The sequence below is a fragment of the Syzygium oleosum genome, unplaced genomic scaffold, assembly GCF_021117445.2.
Source record: "Syzygium oleosum isolate NSW1041296 unplaced genomic scaffold, Sole_v2.1 Sole_v2.15, whole genome shotgun sequence".
NCBI classification, from domain to species: domain Eukaryota; kingdom Viridiplantae; phylum Streptophyta; class Magnoliopsida; order Myrtales; family Myrtaceae; genus Syzygium; species Syzygium oleosum.
In genome coordinates, this window is record NW_026607499.1 from 5,186,584 (window position 1) to 5,205,658 (window position 19,075).

General features: G+C 40.6%; 3 protein-coding genes and 1 pseudogene across 3 annotated transcripts; all 4 read right to left on the bottom strand.

Annotated features, from left to right (window-relative positions):
- Nucleotides 1-583: 583 nt before the first annotated feature.
- On the bottom strand, nt 584-2,950 carry LOC130140017 (geraniol 8-hydroxylase-like). The gene is made up of 2 exons (XM_056318202.1): nt 2,026-2,950; nt 584-1,440 (listed from the first exon to the last, which is right to left on the bottom strand). Exons 1-2 carry the CDS (start codon nt 2,917-2,919, stop codon nt 835-837), a joined length of 1,500 nt encoding a protein of 499 aa, XP_056174177.1. The 5' UTR covers nt 2,920-2,950; the 3' UTR covers nt 584-834.
- Nucleotides 2,951-4,183: 1,233 nt separating this feature from the next.
- Nucleotides 4,184-7,386, bottom strand: LOC115687832 (geraniol 8-hydroxylase-like; annotated as a pseudogene).
- An 8,152-nt stretch (nt 7,387-15,538) lies between these two features.
- Nucleotides 15,539-18,682, bottom strand: LOC115687130 (geraniol 8-hydroxylase-like). Its single transcript, XM_056318171.1, has 2 exons — nt 17,686-18,682; nt 15,539-16,345 (listed from the first exon to the last, which is right to left on the bottom strand). The coding sequence occupies exons 1-2, from the start codon at nt 18,010-18,012 to the stop codon at nt 15,710-15,712; spliced, it is 963 nt and encodes a 320-aa protein (XP_056174146.1). The 5' UTR covers nt 18,013-18,682; the 3' UTR covers nt 15,539-15,709.
- Nucleotides 18,109-18,576, bottom strand: LOC130140074 (geraniol 8-hydroxylase-like). Its single transcript, XM_056318445.1, has one exon. The coding sequence runs from the start codon at nt 18,574-18,576 to the stop codon at nt 18,109-18,111; it is 468 nt and encodes a 155-aa protein (XP_056174420.1).
- Nucleotides 18,683-19,075: the final 393 nt, after the last annotated feature.

The window sequence follows — 19,075 nt, forward strand, 5'->3', positions numbered from 1 at the left end:
TCAGTTTCATGTGATGGAAAACCTCATGGGTCACGATAAAAACATGACCTTTGTTAAATTTCAACATTAGGGGCCTTTGCTAAACCACTTGTGGATTGCTAGTTTGACCTCCAATTTCAAATTGTGATCAATAATATGTTTTTCTTCTACTTTGACTCTTTTTAGTGTTTGGTTGGCATGGAATTGATGCGTAGGCCAAGCCTTGCAGTTGAAGTGCATAGGCCCACGGAACATTTCATTGACCACTATATTTAGCGGAAAATCATTGCATGAAAGATACGATCGCGTCGGTCAGTTTATGTTTACTGGGTTCGCCTCATATTTGGGGCCCGGCTGACAAAATGAATTAGCCCCTGCAACATGCTTGATGCAAATGAATTAGCCATCAGACCCTACGTGCAACGCGTATACGAATAATGCAATATTGATATGTTTTGTTTAGGGGCCGTGGACGATCCCTTATCTTCTTATACAATAAATATGATAGCCAAAATCTAGATGTCAATACTTGTGACTCTTGAATAGTAAATTAATTAATAAATGTCGGTCATGTTAAGAAAGTTCATCAAAATTAATTCACTAATTAGTGGGACAAACTTCATTTGATTGGATGTCTTCAATGAAAGAGCTCGTAGAAAATCAGTTTCACTTGCTTAAAGACCTAAAAAATTTCCGCCTCCTCATTTGATATTTTTAGGAGACTTTCCCTTTTCACTAAGAAGATGACCATCTCTAACGTTACCACATTCGTTATCAACTCAAACCATACATCAAAGTTTTCATCCAGAGATTCCAAATTGGCAAAGTTGGAGAAGAACACTCATTGCTCACTGCCTACACCAACGTTGGCACAGCTCTCAGTGGTTGATCCTTTTGCAAGGTGAGGCCAAATTTGTCGTCCATGTTCATGTCTTCAGGTTCAATCCCACCTTCATGCTTCCAATTGAAGCAATTGAGGAGCGAACCCAACATCATATGCAACATCCTCAAGGCCAATGGCAAGCCTGGACATACACGCCGACCTCCGCCAAATGGAATGAGCTCGAAACTTTGTCCCTTCACGTCCATTTCCGACCCTAAAAACCTCTCGGGCATAAATGCATTCGGGTCCTCCCACAACGTACCATCTCTCCCTATGGCCCATACGTTGACGAAGACTTGTGCGCCTTCCGGCACGGTGACGCCGCCGATTTCTAATTCCGCCCCCGATTTCCGAGGGAGGAGTAATGGAACTGTTGGGTGCAAGCGGAAAGTTTCCTTGACGATGGCCTGTAAATAGGGTAAGCGAGCGATGTTCGATTCGTCGACGAGATTGCCTTTGCCGATGACTTGATCGAGCTCCGTTTGGGCTCTTGATAGTTTATCCGGATTGTGGAGTAGCTCGGCCATTGCCCATTCTAATGTGTTCGAAGTTGTATCGGTGCCCGCGACAAACAAATCCTATGTTCAACGAACAAATATGAGCATGAAATAGTATAAAAATTCCTACTCCTAAAACTATTGGTACAAGCAAGAAGAGCCATATATAGAGAAGCAATGCTATAATACATCATGAATTTAAAAATTAAAATAATGAAATGATTATACCGTAAGTGCTAAATTCCATGCATGAAGTACAATCAATTATCAAATACCTATTGACATTTGCAATCGCTTCCTAATCCTGGCGCAATTTGAGTCTAAACCTTTACCGGAAAATGCAATCCAAATTCAGAATTGTTTCAGAAAGTGCAATTTAAGAATTTCAAATTAACAACATTTGGTACTGTTCACCAAAATAACTGGATTGAATTTTTTGAAGAAGGTTTAGATCTTAATTATACCAATCGAGTAGTCTAAGACTGGATTTGTACATAAAGCTTAGGAATTTCAGTGCCATTTTTCCTCGAAAAATGTATGTCTTCTGTTCCAGCAATTTAAGCATTCGGCATATTAGTCAGTTAAACACCTAATTTGATTATGGGAACTGAGCCAGAAAAAGATCAATAGTTACTTAAGAGTATAGACAGAAATTGCCAAACATACCAACATTAAGTGCTTGATTTGAAAGATCTCCATGTCCTCATTCGTGTCTTCACATATATCAATTAGTGTATCCAGTACATCGTCCTTCCTCGCATAATCCGATGGTGTCCTCATCTGCAGCCTTTTCCGTATCAATCCCTCGAACATATCCAACAATTGCCCGAAATACATCTTCATTCGACGCCTTGAACCTTGCGGGTCAATCTTCTTGAGTACTGGAAAATAATCTGCAATGTTAGGTTTTCCGGCCTCGACCGTGATACGGGACACGATCTTCTTGAACTCGGCAGCAGAAACAGAAGAAGGGTCTGCTAAATCCAAGGAGAAAATTGTGTTGGACAAGAAGTTAAGGGTCGTCCTGAAAGCTGCTTCACCGATGTCCACTGCATCGCCGACTTGAGCGCTTATCTTGACGTGGGCAAGAAGCTCTTCTACTTTCTTGAGACGCAATTGTTGAGTCGAGTCGAGCTTCTTGTTGGTGAATATGTGTAGGTTGCATACTCTCCTTAGGTTTCTCCACAGAGGCGAGATGGGCGCCCAGGGCAAACCAAGCGCGTCTTGCTTGAATGCTGTTATTGTGTCGGGGACCATGCGGTTCGAAAAAGACGCGTCGTGGGCTTGGAGGATTTCTCTGGCAACGCTAGGTGACGAGATGACTATAGTGGTTATGAACCCGAGGCGGAGCTTAATGATGGGGCCGTAGGTGAGAGCGAGCTTGGCGAGGGACTTGTGCGGAAGATTGCCGAGCTCGAGGAGGTTACCGATCACCGGAAGAGGTGGTGGACCGGGTGGGAGATTGGAGGGACTCGTGCTGGCCTTTTTCTCGAGGAAACGAAGAGCTTGGACTAAAACCCAAACGAGGGAAGCACACAGAATCAACGCCAGGAAGTCCATCTCTCTCTCTCTCTCTCTCTCTGTATATTATGAGGGGGGAGAACAGGTATAAGGCATGGATGTGCGTATAGTATAGGGTTTTGGAAATGCCAAGTGTCGAGCCATCACTGCCTACTTTTCCGATCCTTTAGCTTAGTTGAAGGGGCAATCCCCACATGGGTAAAGACCCAAGCGCAAAGAAAAATGGAAGAGACAGCTATGATAGTAATAATAATAAAAAATGATAGTACTGATAAGACATTTGCTGCCAAAACACGTGTGTGACAGTTGTAGCACGTTGTGCTCCACCAAACCCTAAATTATCTCATCGGAAGTGGAGAATGATCGTAAAGATAACGTTTTCGTTTTTTCCAATGAAAAGAATCTCCAATCAAATTTCACGGTGGATGTATTTGTATATGGGCTCTCGTCATGGCGGTCCCAAAACTTTCATTAATGTTAATCATCTTTGTCAAAAAAGGCTTCTTTGTTATCGCGAGATAGATTCTTATAATTGAATCTTCCTTCGATTTTCAATGTCTTTTGAATGAAAAATTAGCAGCTAAATCTTATAAATTGGACATGTAAATGTAAATGACAAGTAAACCTCTCTTTTCATTTTCCTCTTGTCGCTAATTTTGTTGAATTCGATTTCGATTTTTTCTTATTTAATCCAAGATTATATTCGGCTGAATAGGCCCATTCTTATCTAATCAAGGATCACATTTGATGTTGGCTTAATTAATGGATTCATAGTGGAGAAACATTAAATAAACGGGTTGTATAGCCTTTTTTTAAATACATGCGGCATCTGTCACCATTAATACGAGTAGTTTTACTATAAAAAAAAACATGTAGCGTAAATGTTATTCCATGAACTTTCATAAAAGTATCTTGTTTGTTTCAACTGTATCTCGGGCATTTTCATCACTATTAACTTTTTTGGGGTTAATGTGGTATTCCCTTCGCTAATAAACTATTCAAATCATTATGCGGCCCAATGCTCCTTGGAGGGGACACGATTATAGTAGTTAAAGTAGGAAAGATATCCTCTATCCTTATCGTATTTTCTTGCGATGTCTCTACCATCTCAAATATTAATTCATGTGATAAAAACTTGTCACAATAAATGCATTAATTTAATGGTCGAGATTGTTTGGATGCAAATTGAGAACACAATACAAGGATAAAGGATCTTCACCCATCATATTAACAACTTATAGTCACATTGAGCAGTCACTTGTGATAAGCCTCCAACTGAAAGCAAATTGGGAATTTAGGGTAGTTATAATGAAAGTTTTCGACCTTCGGAATAGAGTGATAGTATTTCTAAAGTACACGAACATTTTAGGTATGTAGGTCTATACGTTGTTTCTATCATCAACAACTAGGACTTGACTTTGAGTCTGGCTCATACCCTTTATACAAACATAATAAGCAATAAGTGCTCTCTTGTTTTCGTTCATACAAAAAAAAGTACTACATTCTTTTCAAACTGGCTTGGGAATAACTCCGAGAGGTTGAGCTCTTTGCAAGGTGATCCCAAACTTCTCTTCCGTGCTCATGTCCTCTGGCTTGACCCCGCCTTCGAGCTCCCAATTGAAGGAGTTTATGAGCGAACCGAGCATCCAATGCAAAATCCTCAAGGCCAACGGCAAGCCGGGACATATGCACCTACCGGCACCGAACGGAGCTAGGTCAAAATCTTGTCCCTTCACATAGATTTTGGACCCTAGAAATTGCTCCGGCACGAACACGTCTTGGTCTTTCCAAATTCTAGTGTCTCTTCCTATAGCCCACACATTCACAAGAACTTGCGCACCCTTTGGGACAGTGAAACCACCGATCTCGGTTTCCAATCTTGATTTGCGAGGAAGATAGAGGAACTGGGGGGTGCATCCGGAGAGTCTCTTTTATGATGGCTTGTAAGTAGGGCATGCGAGCGATTTCAGATTCTTCTATGGGTTTCCCTTTGCCGATGACTCGATTGAGCTCGGCTTGCACTCTAGAGAGCTTCTCGGGACTGTGGAGTAGCTCGGACAATGACCATTCTAGTGTGCTCGAAGTAGTGTCCGTTCCCGCAACAAATAAGTCCCATGAGTGTCCACCACAAGAGATATTAAACGATGCATGTCATTGTGATATATACATGAACTTTTTATTTACTGATATTTTAACGAACAATTTATATCTCTAGATATTTACAATTTTCATTTATAAAGAGATAAGATAAGCAAGAAATCGCTATTGTAACTAGATGGGCATATGCACAAACTAATAACAACTTGCAAAATTATCCTGTAAACCAACTTTTTCATTCAAAATTTTCAGCTCTATTGTATTATCGAAAGAAAACAAATGAGAAAGGTATTGCTTGGGTCCGGTTCACCGTCCACGTCCACGTCAAAATCCTACATATGTAGGATCCACGTGAGTCAACAGTATATCTATGACATATCTTTATTCAAATGATTGTTCATTCAATCAGCTTTTAAGAAAAAAAAGTTAAAAAAGTGCTAAACCAATTGTATTGATATCAATTTAGCTTTAAATCTTTTGACCTAAAATAAATTCAATCATTCTGACTAATTTTGTCTGAATATTGCTGATTTGGACGCCGAATGACGCTGACGATAACATTTTTAATAATATTTTAATTATTTTTTATATTTTATATTTAATTTTCTTTTTTTTCTCCTCTTTCCTCCGGTAGCCGACGAGGGCTGGCCTCGCCTGAGCGACTTGCCAGAGGCGAGGGTCGCCGAGGCTCGAGCCCTCGCTAGTGGCTGGGCGAGGTCGTGCGTTGCCCAACCCCTGGCAAGGCTCGCCAGGTTGACCTCGCCGGCCCTCTTCTCTGGCCAATCGCCGAGGTCTGGTGACCGACTGGAGGAAGAAAGAAGGGAAGGAAAACAACAAGAAAGAAAAAGAAAAGAAAAAATGGAAAAAGAAAAAATTGAAAAATATTAAAATATTATTAAAAGTTGTCCACGTCAACGCTGACCATGTCACATAGGTCGGCTAACGTCCACGTCAGCAATATTCGATCAAAATTAGTCAGAAGGACTGAATTGGCTCTAGGTCAAAAGGTTTAGGACTAAATTAGCACCATTAAAACATTATGACTAAATTAGCACCGATGCAATACATTTAAGACTTTTCTGACACTTTTCCACAACTTTTAGCATTCAAAGTATTATTAGAAAAACTCAATCTTCACCTTCATTGATGTAGCTAGTGATAATTAACAAAAGACCGAACTGTGCCTTGTCTTAATACGGGTTCCTAACTCAAAAAATTGTCTATTTTCAAAAAGATTTTAAAAAATTGTATGCGAATCTACAAGTTGATATTAATCACATTTTGAAAGTTTTGAGCATCTTATATCGAATAAGTAAAAGTTCGCGAGATCAAGATTTAAAAAAAAGAAGTAAAAACTAATGAAAAGCCAATCCAAGGTAGAAAAGTGAAGGCCAGTACTAAAATTCCATTAATTGCTACGTTGATGAAAATGATAACTAAGGCAAAAAAAGCATGATCAAAGTACTTGAAAAGTACCAAGAGAAAATGCTTGATGAGGAAAATGTCCACGTCCAGGCTCTTGTCTTCTCTTGCATTAAGCAGTGTGTCTAACACATCGTTCTTTCTAATTGAACCAACCGTTGCCCTATCTCGCAACCTCTTCTCGATCAAGCTGTCGAAGAGCTCGAAAATCTTTGTGAAATAGACCGTCATACGCCGCCTCGAGCCTTGCGGGTCGATCCTCTTAAGCGCGGGGAAATAATCCGCCAGGTTTGTGTTTTCGGCCTCGACCATGATGCACCAAACAAGGTCCTTGAAGTCTCTCGCCGAACCGGATGGGTCGGTCAAATCCTCGGACAACATGGTCTTTGACAATAGATTGATTACAGTTTTGAAAGCCACTTCACCTATATCGACAGCATCACCCGTGGACAGGCTTCTCTTGATGTAGCCGACAAGCTCTTGAACTTTCTTGTGGCGGATGTGTTGATCGGACTCGAGCTTCTTGTGAGAGAATATGTGCAAATTGCATATCTTTCTAAGGTTCCTCCAAAGAGGTGAGATGGGGACCCGAGGCAAGCCGAGCTCGTCTTGCCTCAAGGCAGTGATTGAGTCGGGGATCGTGCGGTTGGAGAAGATTGCATCGTGGGTTTGGAGGATCTCTCTTGCGATTGCTGGAGATGAAACAACAATTGTGGTTACATGACCAAGTTGAAGCTTGATGATGGAGCCATAGGTGCGAGCGAGCTTGGCGAGGGACTTGTTCGGAAGATCGCCGAACTCGAGGAGGTTACTGATCACCGGAAGAGGTGGTGGACCGGGTGGGAGATTGGAGGGACTTGTTCTGGCCTTTTTCTTGAGGAAACGAGGAGCATGGACTAAAACCCAAACGAGGTAAGCACATAGTATCAACGCCAAGAAGTCCATCTCTCTCTCTCTCTCTCTCTCTCTCTCTCTCTCTCTCTCTCTCTCTCTATTATGAGGGGAAGAGCAGCTATGACGCATGGATGTGCGTATAGCATAGGGTTTTGGAAATGCCAAGTGTCGAGCCATCACTGCCTACTTTTCCTGTCTTTTAGCTTGGTTGTGGAGAAATTGTGTTTTTCTGTTTTTGTATTTCTCATCTTCTCTTGTATTGTACAAGTGTATTGTATATATAGATATTACAAGAGCCCTAAATTAGGGATGATTGAGGATGATTAAGATATGTAGAGATTATGGGAGCAATATTCTTAATTTAGATACAAGAGATAACATTACTGATTAGGAACATTATCACCCTCCCGCAAGCGAAGCATTGTCAACAATGTGAAGCTTGGACCGTAAAAGACGAACCCGTGCTGATGACAGTCCTTTGGTGAAGATGTCCGCAATTTGATCACATGTGTTGATGTAAAGGATGTCAAGTAACTGGCGATCCACTAGTTCACGAACATAGTGATAATCTCTTTCAATGTGTTTAGTGCGACTATGTAAAACGGGATTCCGAGTTAGGGCAATGGCAGAGATGTTGTCGCACCACAATACAGGAGCGCGGGGAAGCGAGATCCGTAGTTCTCGGAGAAGAGAGAGGAGCCATTGAATTTTAGCAGCTGTTTGAGCAAGACAACGATACTCGGCCTCTGTAGAAGAACGGGCAACAGTAAGTTGCTTCTTTGCACTCCAGGAAATAGGCTTGGCCCCGAGAAATAAACAATAGCCACTAGTAGAGCAACGATCATCGGGACCGCCGGCCCAATCAGCGTCACAATAGGCATGTAAAGAAATAGGACCAGGCTGAAGTTGCATGCCATAAGAGATTGTGCCTTTCATGTATCAAAGGATACGCTTTACAGCTCGCCAATGGTGTTCTTTGGGTGCTTTAAGAAATTGACAAGCCTGGTTAACGGCGCAGTTAACGTCAGGACGACTGCGAGTAACATATTGAAGTGCTCCAACCACACTTCTGTATAGAGTAGGATCTGAGACAGGGTCACTGTGTGAATGAATGACCGAGTTTATCCGAGGTAGCAGGGCTGGAAATAGGCTTGCAGTCCAGCATATTGGTGTGATATAAGAGGTCATGAATGTACTTTGCCTGATTAAAGAAGATGTGATGGGGGCTTTGTCGAACGAGTTGAATGCACAAGAAATAAGTCAAAGGGCCTAAGTCCTTCATCCTGAATGAGTGGCGAAGTTCCTCAATGATAGGAGAGATAGCGGTGGAATCAATTCCTGTTAAAATAATGTCGTCAACATATGATAATAGATAGATAATGGTAGAGCCATGATTGTAAATGAAGAGCGACGGATTCGAGATAGTGGTTGAAAAACCAATGTCTTCGAGTCGAGCTGTGAATTTTTCGAACCAAGCGCGAGGTGCTTGTGGTAGGCCATAGATGGATTTGGGCAGTAAGCAAACAAAATGAGGAGCAACAGGATCAACATAGCCTGGTGGTTGAGCCATATATACAGTTTCCTGGAGATCGCCATGCAAAAATGCACATTCGACATCAAGTTGTTGAATCACCCATCCATAAGTGACAACCAGCATGAGAATGACCCGAATAGTAGTATGCTTTACAACAGGACTAAAAGTGTCCGCAAAGTCAATGCCAGGCTGTTGGTGAAATCCTTTCGCTACAAGGCGAGCTTTGTAGCGACTGATGGTGCCGTCTGGGTTATGTTTTATCCGGTAAACCCATTTGTAGCCAACGACGTTCATGGTTGGATTAATTGGCACAAGTGACCAGGTGTGTTGTTCCTATAAAGAATTAAATTCCTCATCCATAGCTTTTCGCCATTCAGGTGATTTGGAAGCTTGAGTGTAGCACGTCGACTCCAAAGGAGGAGAAGAAGTAAGAGCAATGGGGTAACGAGCAGTAAAGGTTTTTGGTTTGAAAATACCATGTTGAGAACGTGTGATCATGGGATGAGTGCGGGTGAGAGGTGGTGGGGGAGGGGGTGGTATGGTGGTAGGTGGTATAGGGGAAGGTAAAGGGGGAGATGGGGGGTCATCTATAGTTAGCGGAGCAGAGGCGCCACCGTCGGTGGGGCTGATGGTGGGCTCAACCCATGCGATATCCGTAGGGGCGGAGGTTGATGGTAGCCAGATGGAGATAGGACCAAGTGAGGGCAAAGTGGTAAGAGATGGTGGAGAGTTAGAATTTGTGATAAACGGGTAAACAGATTCGTCAAATTTGACGTGATGAGATATGTAAACTCGATGACTTTGCATGTCATAGCAGCGGTACCCTTTATGAAAGGTACTATAGCCTAGAAAACAACATGAAGAAGAGCGGAACTCCAATTTGTTAGAACAATAGGGACGGAGCCAGGGATAACAAAGGCATTCAAAGGCTCGTAAATGAGAATAATCGGGAATTTGTTGAAACAATTGTTGATATGGGGAAATTTGAGAAATAATAGGCATGCGGTTGATGAGATATATAGCCGTATTGAAGGCTTCAAACCAAAAGCGAGAGGGCATGCCAGCTTGAGGTAGAAGAGCGAGACCAGTTTCAACTACGTGGCGATGTTTCCGCTCAACGACACCATTTTGTTCAGGCGTATGTGGGCAGGAAAATTGATGACGAATGCCATGAGTATGAAAATAAGATTCAAGTGCATCACTAGTGAATTCGCCACCAGCATTGGAGCAGAAAAATTTAATTCGATGGTTGCGGTTTGAAAGCCAGAAAAATTTCGTAAAAATTAGATTTATGGCGCATAGGAAATATCCAGCTCTAATGAGAGAAATCATCAACAAACAGTACACAGTAGGAAAATTTTGAAATAGAAGATACTGGGGCTGGTCCCCATACATCACAATGAATCAGTTCAAGTGGAAATTAAGTGCGTGTGTGAGACAACGAAAAGGGTAACTTGCAACTTTTGCCTAACTGACATGCAGAACAGAGAGAGTTGTCACGCTTATTTGATATTCGAAGTTGTTTAAAAATAAGATTTTGAATAGCTATAGAAGAGTGGTCGAGACGATGATGCTAGGTGGAGGAGTCAATGCGAGAAGAAAATGAAACTTGAGGTTTGAAGCAAGGTTTGGGGAACCGCATAGGATAAAGCCCATTCTCAGTTCAACCGTGGTGTAGAATTTGCCCCGTTAGCTTGTCCTTCACAACAAATTGAGAATCATCAAATAGAAAATAACAGTTGTTGTCTTTAGCAAAATGGCCAACTGAAATTAAATTGGTAGATGCTAGAGGACAACGAAGTATATTAGTTAATTGTGTGGAAGAAACGGGATGTGAGAGAGAAGTGGAACCAACAAGAGTAATAGACAAACCTTGGCCCTTTCCAACCTGAACTTCATTAGAACCACTATAGGGAGCGGAGATGGAGAGATTATCCAGATCAGCTGTAATATGATGGCTAGCCCCAGTATCAATATACCAAGTGCCATCGTCAGTAGGTGGTGCAATAGCCATGGCAGCAAGTTTTTCAGGAGGATTATGATCGTGGTATGCATAGTTCATGTGATGATAGCAGTCAATGGCACTATGGGCGTGTTTGTTGCAGATCTGACAGATCAGGCGACCAGTATTCAGTTGATGACCTTGAGGTCGAAATGATGGAGTAGGGAGAAGTTCGGCTTGATTGGAATGACCCCTGCTGCATCCCTTATAACCGGTGCCACCCCTATAGGGACGAGGTGTGAATGAGTGCTGCCCAGGAGAGAGAGTTCGAGGTTGCCGGTTTGCAACGAAAGCAGAAGTAGTTTTGGATATTGAATCATCAATGATGCTCAGTTCTTCAGAGAGTAGGAGATTATGTAAATCTTCAATGGTGATGGAAGTTTGATGAACACGAACACGAACAGAGGATGCAAAGGAGCGGTAAGCAGCAGGAAATCCATCGAGAATGCAAATTAGGAGATCATCATCACTTACTGGGGATTCACAAATTGCGAGTTTATCAGCTAAAGTTTTGAATTGTTGGAGATATTCTTGCATGGTGAGGTTGTCCTTCTTGAGGTGATGTAATTGTCTTTTGAGAGACATTACATGAGCAGGAGTGAGAGAGGCATAGCGACGAGCGACGAAATCCCACGCGGCTTTTGCAGAAGTAGCGCCAACGACATATGGAAGTGCAAATTCAGAGAGAGTAGAGTTGATCCAGGAGAGTAGCATATGATCTTTTCGATCCATGTCTTGTAATTTTCATCAGTTGAAGCAAGTGCTTGGGAGGTTCCATCAATGTAAGATATGAGGTTGTGGCCTTTGAGAATTGGTTCGAAAAGAGAGCGCTAGAGAAGATAGTTCGAGATGTTCAGTTTGATGGGTATCAAGTTGGATATGTTTGAGATAACAAGTGAGGGAGATACGACAAATGAAGACGACTGAGATGATGGATTAGGGCTTGTTGACATTTTCTTTGGGAAGAAGGAAGACGATGAGGAATGAGATGAGAAAGAAACTTCAGGTTCGTAAGGCGGATTATGCCAAATGCGGCTATGATACCATGAAGAAATCGTGTTTTTCTGTTTTTGTATTTCTCATCTTCTCTTGTATTGTACAAGTGTATTGTATATATAGATATTACAAGAGCCCTAAATTAGGGATGATTGAGGATGATTAAGGTAAGTAGAGATTATGGGAGCAATATTCTTAAATTAGATACAAGAGATAACATTGCTGACTAGGAACGTTATCAGGTTGAAGGGGCAATCCCCACATGGGTAAAGACCCATGCGCAAAGAAAGATGGGAGAGATTTGAATTGCAAGCGATCCTTTTCAAATGGAAAAGAAGATGAAAAGAAAAGGAAATGAGACAAAGGCCATAGAAGTCATCGATACATAGAGTTTCGAAAAGCTTGTGAGTAGCTGAGCATGGGTAGGAGTGGAATTAGGATGGATCCCATTAATTTTTTTTTAGTAAACTCTTTAAATCTGTCTAAAAAATTTTGATATAATATTCCTAACCCACTCCATATCCCTAATCCGACTTAATATTCTGTAATAAACAATAGCCATGCATTAGTTGTAATTTTCAGATCTTCGTCGTCGATTAAATTCCGGCATTGTATTACTTTATCATCTCAATTTATTGTCGATTAAATTTTGGCAAATTATTTTGTACTTCATCTTCGATTAAATTCCGATGAAACATATATGTTCCTTGTGATTCATTGAGACCCATGTCCGAAATCGCCACGGAACCTGTATGAATCCTTTAGTGAAAGGTCTTTCGTCGACCACCATTTTCGGCGAAACACTGTTATATATGTCCCTTGTCAACCACTTGGGGCTTTCCTTCAATCATTCATTGTCCATCATCTGTATTGATGGTCAACTAACACCGAACCATCCATGAGATGTCACCTTATACGATTCCTCGTGCTAGTGATGGGCTACTTTTCCTCCCTTCTTCATTGAGACTCATGTCCGGAATCGCCACAGAACCCTTATGAATCCTTCAATGAAAGATCTTTCGTCGATTACCATTTTTGGCGAAACACTGTTATATATGTCCCTTGTCAACTGCTTGGGGCTTTCCATCAATCATTCATTGTCCATCATCTGTACTTATGGTCGATTAACACCGCACCATCCGTGAGATGTCACCTCATACGACTCCTTGAGCTAGTGATGGGGTACTTTTCCTCGTCCAAGAACCTCCTCCCTTCTTCCACTAGGTCACGATGAGCAACTAGGGCCGATTTAATTATGTTATCATGTCCTAATTATTAGGAGTGAGCAAGATGGATCGCCCAAATCGGGACCGGACCGGACCGGACCAGACCGGACCGGACCAGACCGATTGATTTGGTCCGGTTCTCGAGAATATTGGTCCGGTTCCCGGTTCTAGGGTGGGAACCGGACCGACTGAACTGGACCGATAAATATATATTTATTTACTTTTTAAAATTTTTGAAAAAAATAGAAAGCCTAATCTAATTTCTCCAATTCTCACTTGCCTTTACCAATAAGTGATTGGTCCCATTGGAAATGGACCGGACCGATGGTCCGGTTCGGTCCGGTCCACGATCCCAAGACTAGTCGGTTCGGTTCCTAATTTTTGGGTTGGATTGGACCAGATTGAGAATCACTCACCCCTACTAATTATCAGTATAGATTATTGATGACAGCTGTGATGGTAATATGATAGTAATGATAAGAAATTTGCTCCCAAAACACGTGTGAGGCAGTAGGTGCATGTTGTTCTCCACCAAACCCTAGATTATCTCATCAGAAGTGGAGAAGAATCGTAAAGATAACACATTGTTTTCCCAATGAAAATAATCTCCAATCAAATTTCACGGTGGATGTATTTGTATATGGGCTCTTGTCACGGTAGTCCCGAAACACGCTACAAGCGTAGGCTCGTTTTCATTAATGTTAGGTTGCGTTTGGTAGCCAGGATAAAATTCAGGATATGATAACATTTATCCTATCCTATGTTTAGTTCCTACTCAAGATAGGATAAAGTTGGATATAGCTTGGATAAAATTATCCCAGGAGGGAGGTGAGATAAATATGGATATGATTTCTAACATTGATAATATAAAAGCTATTTTTTTCGAAACAAACTTTTTAAATAATAAAAATAAATTAGTATTTGAGTTATAATATTAAAAAGATAATTTAGAATACAAAAAATAATTTTCGTTTTTATATATTCCTATATTATTTATATAATTGATTTTATTTCTACTCTATAATATATATTTAATATCTACATTATTACACAATTTAGGTATATAGTATAGTTTATAAGTTGATAAATTTTTTTATAAAGGACTGATGGAAGGGAATACAAAATTAAAAAAGAGATGGAAAAATTAAAAAATTGAGTAAATAAAAATGAGGTAGAAGAACCCAGATTTTAATAAAAAAATTCAAATTTTAAAATAATCTTTCTAATTCTCGAAAAATGAGGGGCAATGAAATTTCTGAAAAAACCTACCATCTCTCGTCTCCTAATCCTATGTATCTCTGGTTCACGTTGAAACTTCAAGACTCTTCCGTAGTTTTTTAGTTCACATCAAAGCTCCATGAAAATGACGAGAGAGTCTAAGCTTCTTCTCATTCGTAGCTCTTCGGTTCATGTCAAAAGTCCATAAAAGCAGCGAGAGAGTCAAAACTCTTCCATAATTTTGTGGTTCATGTTGAAATTTCACAAAAGTAGCGAGGGAGTCCAAATACTATACTTTTCGTACTCACAAAAGTGAATGATCATATTTTTACTCTTTTACTAGATTTGGCAGTGAATTATAAGAGATTTTTACAATATTCGTTTGTGCATTTTCAGATTTATTTATATTGATATGTCGTAAAAAATAAATAATGGACGTGATAAAATATGAAAATATCCGGCTTTATAACTGCGATTTACCAAACAGTGGATAGGATGTAGCAAAATCCTTGGATTTTATATCCTATCCTATCCAATCTTATCATAGCTAGAAATCCAGACGACCAAACGCAGCCTTAATCATCTTCATCAAAAGAGGCTTCTTTATTATCGCAGGACATATTCTTATAATTGAATCTTCCTTCGATTCTTAGTGTGTTTCGAAATGAAAAATTAGCTACTAAATCTTAAAAACTGGATATGCAAATAACAAGCAAACCTCTCTTTTTATTTTCCTCTTTTCGTTAATTTTGTTGAATTCGGTTTTGATTTTTTCTTATCTAATCCGAGATTATGTTCGACTGAATAGGCCTATTCTTATCTAATCAAGGATCAGATTTGATGTTGGCTTAATTAATGGATTCATGGTGGACAAACATTAAATAAACGGGTTATATAACCTTTTTTTTAATACATTCGGCATATCTCACCACTGATATGGGTAGTTTTACTATAAAAAGAAAACACGTAGCATAAAGGTTATTCCAGTTCTCTCTTATGAACTTTTATATAAGTATCTTGTTGGTTTCAACTATGTCTCGGACATTTTCATCACTATTAACTTTTTTGGGGTTAATGTGGTATTCCATTCGCTAATAAACTGTTCAAATCATTATGCGGCACAATGCTATTCGATAAGGAAAGGGATTTATCCTTATCGTAAATTCTTGTGATGTCTCTACCATCTTAAATATTAATTCATGTGATAAAAACTTGTCACTAAATGCATTAATTTGATGGTCGAGATTGTTGGGATGCAAATGGAGACACAATACAAGGATAAAGGATCTTCACTGGTGATAAGCCTCCAACTGAAAGTGAATTGGAAATTTAGGGTAGTAATAATGAAAGTTTTCGACCTTCGGAATGGAGTGATAGTATTTCTAAAGTACACGAACATTTTAGGCATGTAGGTCTATACGTTGTTCCTATCATCAACAACTAGGACTTGACTTTGATCTGGCTCATACCCTTTATTGGCTTGGGAATAACTCTGAGAGGTTGAGCTCTTTGCAAGGTGATCCCAAACTTCTCTTCCATGCTCATGTCCTCGGGCTTGACCCCGCCTTCGAGCTCCCAATTGAAGGAGTTTATGAGCGAACCGAGCATCCAATGCAAAATCCTCATGGCCAACGGCAAGCCGGGACATATGCGCCTCCCGGCACCAAACGGAGCGAGCTCAAAATCTTGTCCTTTCACATCGATTTCGGACCCTAGAAATCGCTCCGGCATGAACACGTCCGGGTCTTTCCAAATGCTAGGGTCTCTTCCTATAGCCCACACATTCACAAGAACTTGTGCACCCTTTGGGACGGTGAAACCGCCGATCTTGGTTTCCAATCCTGATTTGCGAGGAAGATAGAGAGGAACTGGGGGGTGCATCCGGAAAGTCTCTTTTATGATGGCTTGTAAGTAGGGCATACGAGCGATTTCAGATTCTTCTATGGGTTTCCCTTTGCCGATGACTCGATCGAGCTCGGCTTGCGCTCTAGAGAGCTTCTCGGGATTGTGGAGTAGCTCGGACAATGCCCATTCTATTGTGCTCGAAGTAGTGTCTGTTCCCGCAACAAATAAGTCCTATGAGTGTCCACCACAAGAGATGTTAAACGATGCATGTCATTGTGACACATAAACTTTTATGTACCGATCTTTTAACGAACAATTTATACCTCTAGATATTTACAAATTTCTTTATAAAGAGACAAGATAAGCTCCGAATCGCTATTGTAACTAGATGGCATATGTAAACACCAATAACAACTTGCAAAATTATCCTGTAAACCAACTTTTTCAATCAAATTATTCAGCTCTATTGCATCATTGAAAGAAAACAAATGCGAAAGGTACTGCTTGGGTCCGGTTCACCGTCCACGTCCACGTCAAAATCCAGCATATATAGGATCCACGCGAGTCAACAGGATATCTACGACATACCTTTAGTCAAATGAGTGTTCGATAAATCAGCTTTTAAGGAAAAAGTGCCAGGAAATTGCTAAATTTATTACACCGGTGTCAATTTAATCCTAAACCTTTTGACCTAAAACCAATTTAATCATTCTGGCTAATTTTGATCGGATATTACTGACGTGAATATTTTTAATAATATTTTAATTATTTTCTTATATTATTTATTTAATTTTCTATTCTTTTTTTTCTCCTCTTTCCTCCGGTAAACAGCAAGGGGTGGCCTCGCTTGAGCAACATTCAACCTCACCGGCCCTCGCCTCTGGCCGATTGCCGAGGTCTGGTGATCGGCTAGAGGAAGAAAGAAGTGAGGAAAAAAAAAGGAAAGAAAAAGAAAAAAAAAGGAAAAATAAATAAATAAATTGAAAATTATTAAAATATTATTAAAAGTTTTCCACGTGAACATCGGCTAGCCATGCCATGTAAGTCAGCCGGCGTCTATATCAGCAATATTCGACCAAAATTAGTCTGAAGGACTGAATTAGCTCTAAGTCAAAAGGTTTAGAACTAAATTGTCACCATTAAAATGTTTATGGATCTAGGACTTTTCTAACACTTTTCCACAACTTTTAGCATTCAAAGAATTATTAGAAAAACTCAACCTTCACCTTCGTTTATGTATCGAGAGATAATTAACAAAAGGCCGATCCATGCCCTGTCTTGATACGGGTTCCTAACTCAAAAAATTGTCTATTTTCAATAAGATTTTAAAAAATTACATTCAAATCTACAAGTTGATATTAATCACATTTTGAAAGTTTTGAACATCTTATATCGAATAAGTAAACGTTCGCGAGATCAATATTTAAAAAAAAAACAAAAAGTAAAAACTAATGAAAAGCCAATCCAAGATAGAAAAGTGAAGGCCTGTACTAAAATTCCATTAATTGCTATGTTGATGAATGTGATAACTAAGGCAAAAAAAAAGCACGATCAAATTACTAGAAAAGTACCAAGAGAAAGTGCTTGATGAGGAAAATGTCCACGTCCTGGCTCTTGTCTTCTCTCGCATCAAGTAGCGTGTCTAACACATCGTTCTTTCTAATAGAACCAACCGTCGCCCTATCTCGCAACCTCTTCTCAATCAAGCCGTCGAAGAGCTCGAAAATCTTCGTGAAATAGACCGTCATACGCCGCCTTGAGCCTTGTGGGTCGATCTTTTTAAGCGCGGGGAAATAATCCGCCAGGTTTGGGTTTCCGGCCTCGACCATGATGCACCAAACAAGGTCCTTGAAGTCTCTCGCCGAACCGGACGGGTCGGCCAAATCCTCGGACAACATGGTCTTCGACAATAGATTGACTACAGTTTTGAAAGCCACTTCGCCAATATCGACAGCATCACCCGTAGAAAGGCTTCTCTTGATGTAGCCGACAAGCTATTGAACTTTCTCGTGGCGGATGTGTTGATTGGACTCGAGCTTCTTGTGAGAGAAGATGTGCAAATTGCATATCTTTCTAAGGTTCCTCCAGAGAGGTGAGACGGGGAGCCAAGGCAAGCCGAGCTCGTCTTGCCTCAAGGCAGTGACGGAGTCAGGGATCGTGCGGTTGGAGAAGATCGCGTCGTGGGTTTGGAGGATCTCTCTTGCGATTGCTGGAGATGAAACAACAATTGTGGTTACATGACCAAGTTGAAGCTTGATGATGGGGCCGTAAGTGCAGGAGAGCCCGGCAAGGGACTTGTGAGGATGAGAGCCAAGGCTTAGGAGGTTACCGACGACCGGAAGCGGCGGCGGACCCGGAGGGAGGTTTGAAAGAGTCGTTTTGCTCTTCTTTCTGATGAAAGAAAGAACTTCGAACAAACCCCATACAAAAAAGAGACCGAAAAATAGGACCAAGACGTCCATAACTAAGGAGGCTTTTGGTGTAAAGCTACAAGCTGATGCTCTCTCTTATGTTTCAGCTGGGGTTTATAACTTGCGTCCATCAAGGGACATCTGTTGAGTACTTATATGAGTAGAATATTTGAATGTTCAAAATGTGGGGATTCCGCTCTTGTAATTAATATGCTATAACTAATACGTCCAATCATAAGATTTCACCAGATTACGTTCACATGCGGCATGTCACATAAAAAATGATCTAATTTAATTTCAACGTATCAACTGAAATTAGGTTACATATTATAGTGCACTAAGAGTTAAAATGAAAAATTAAAAAATGGAATTTGATAACGACACCCTCAAAAGTCAACTAAATTCATCAATAATTATAGATTCGAGAGTTACTTTTGACTGCTCTCGCAGTAACTTTGTCCGTCGCCCTTGGGATGGCGACCGAAACTTTTATCAAGTGGTGGCGTCCCTTAGATATCATCGGGAGATATTTTCTTTTGTACTCGTCGAT

Bases quoted from the DNA above. Each gene is read 5' to 3' on its own strand.
- LOC130140017 (XM_056318202.1), bottom strand. From the start codon at position 2,919: ATGGACTTCCTGGCGTTGATTCTGTGTGCTTCCCTCGTTTGGGTTTTA. The intron at 1,441-2,025 runs GTATGTTTGGCA...CGTTGAACATAG, and splicing joins AAATCAAGCACTTAATGTTG to GATTTGTTTGTCGCGGGCAC.
- LOC115687130 (XM_056318171.1), bottom strand. From the start codon at position 18,012: ATGTTGTCCGAGGATTTGGCCGACCCGTCCGGTTCGGCGAGAGACTTC. The intron at 16,346-17,685 runs GTACTTTTCTAG...GGACACTCATAG, and splicing joins TCATCAAGCACTTTCTCTTG to GACTTATTTGTTGCGGGAAC.
- LOC130140074 (XM_056318445.1), bottom strand. From the start codon at position 18,576: ATGGACGTCTTGGTCCTATTTTTCGGTCTCTTTTTTGTATGGGGTTTG.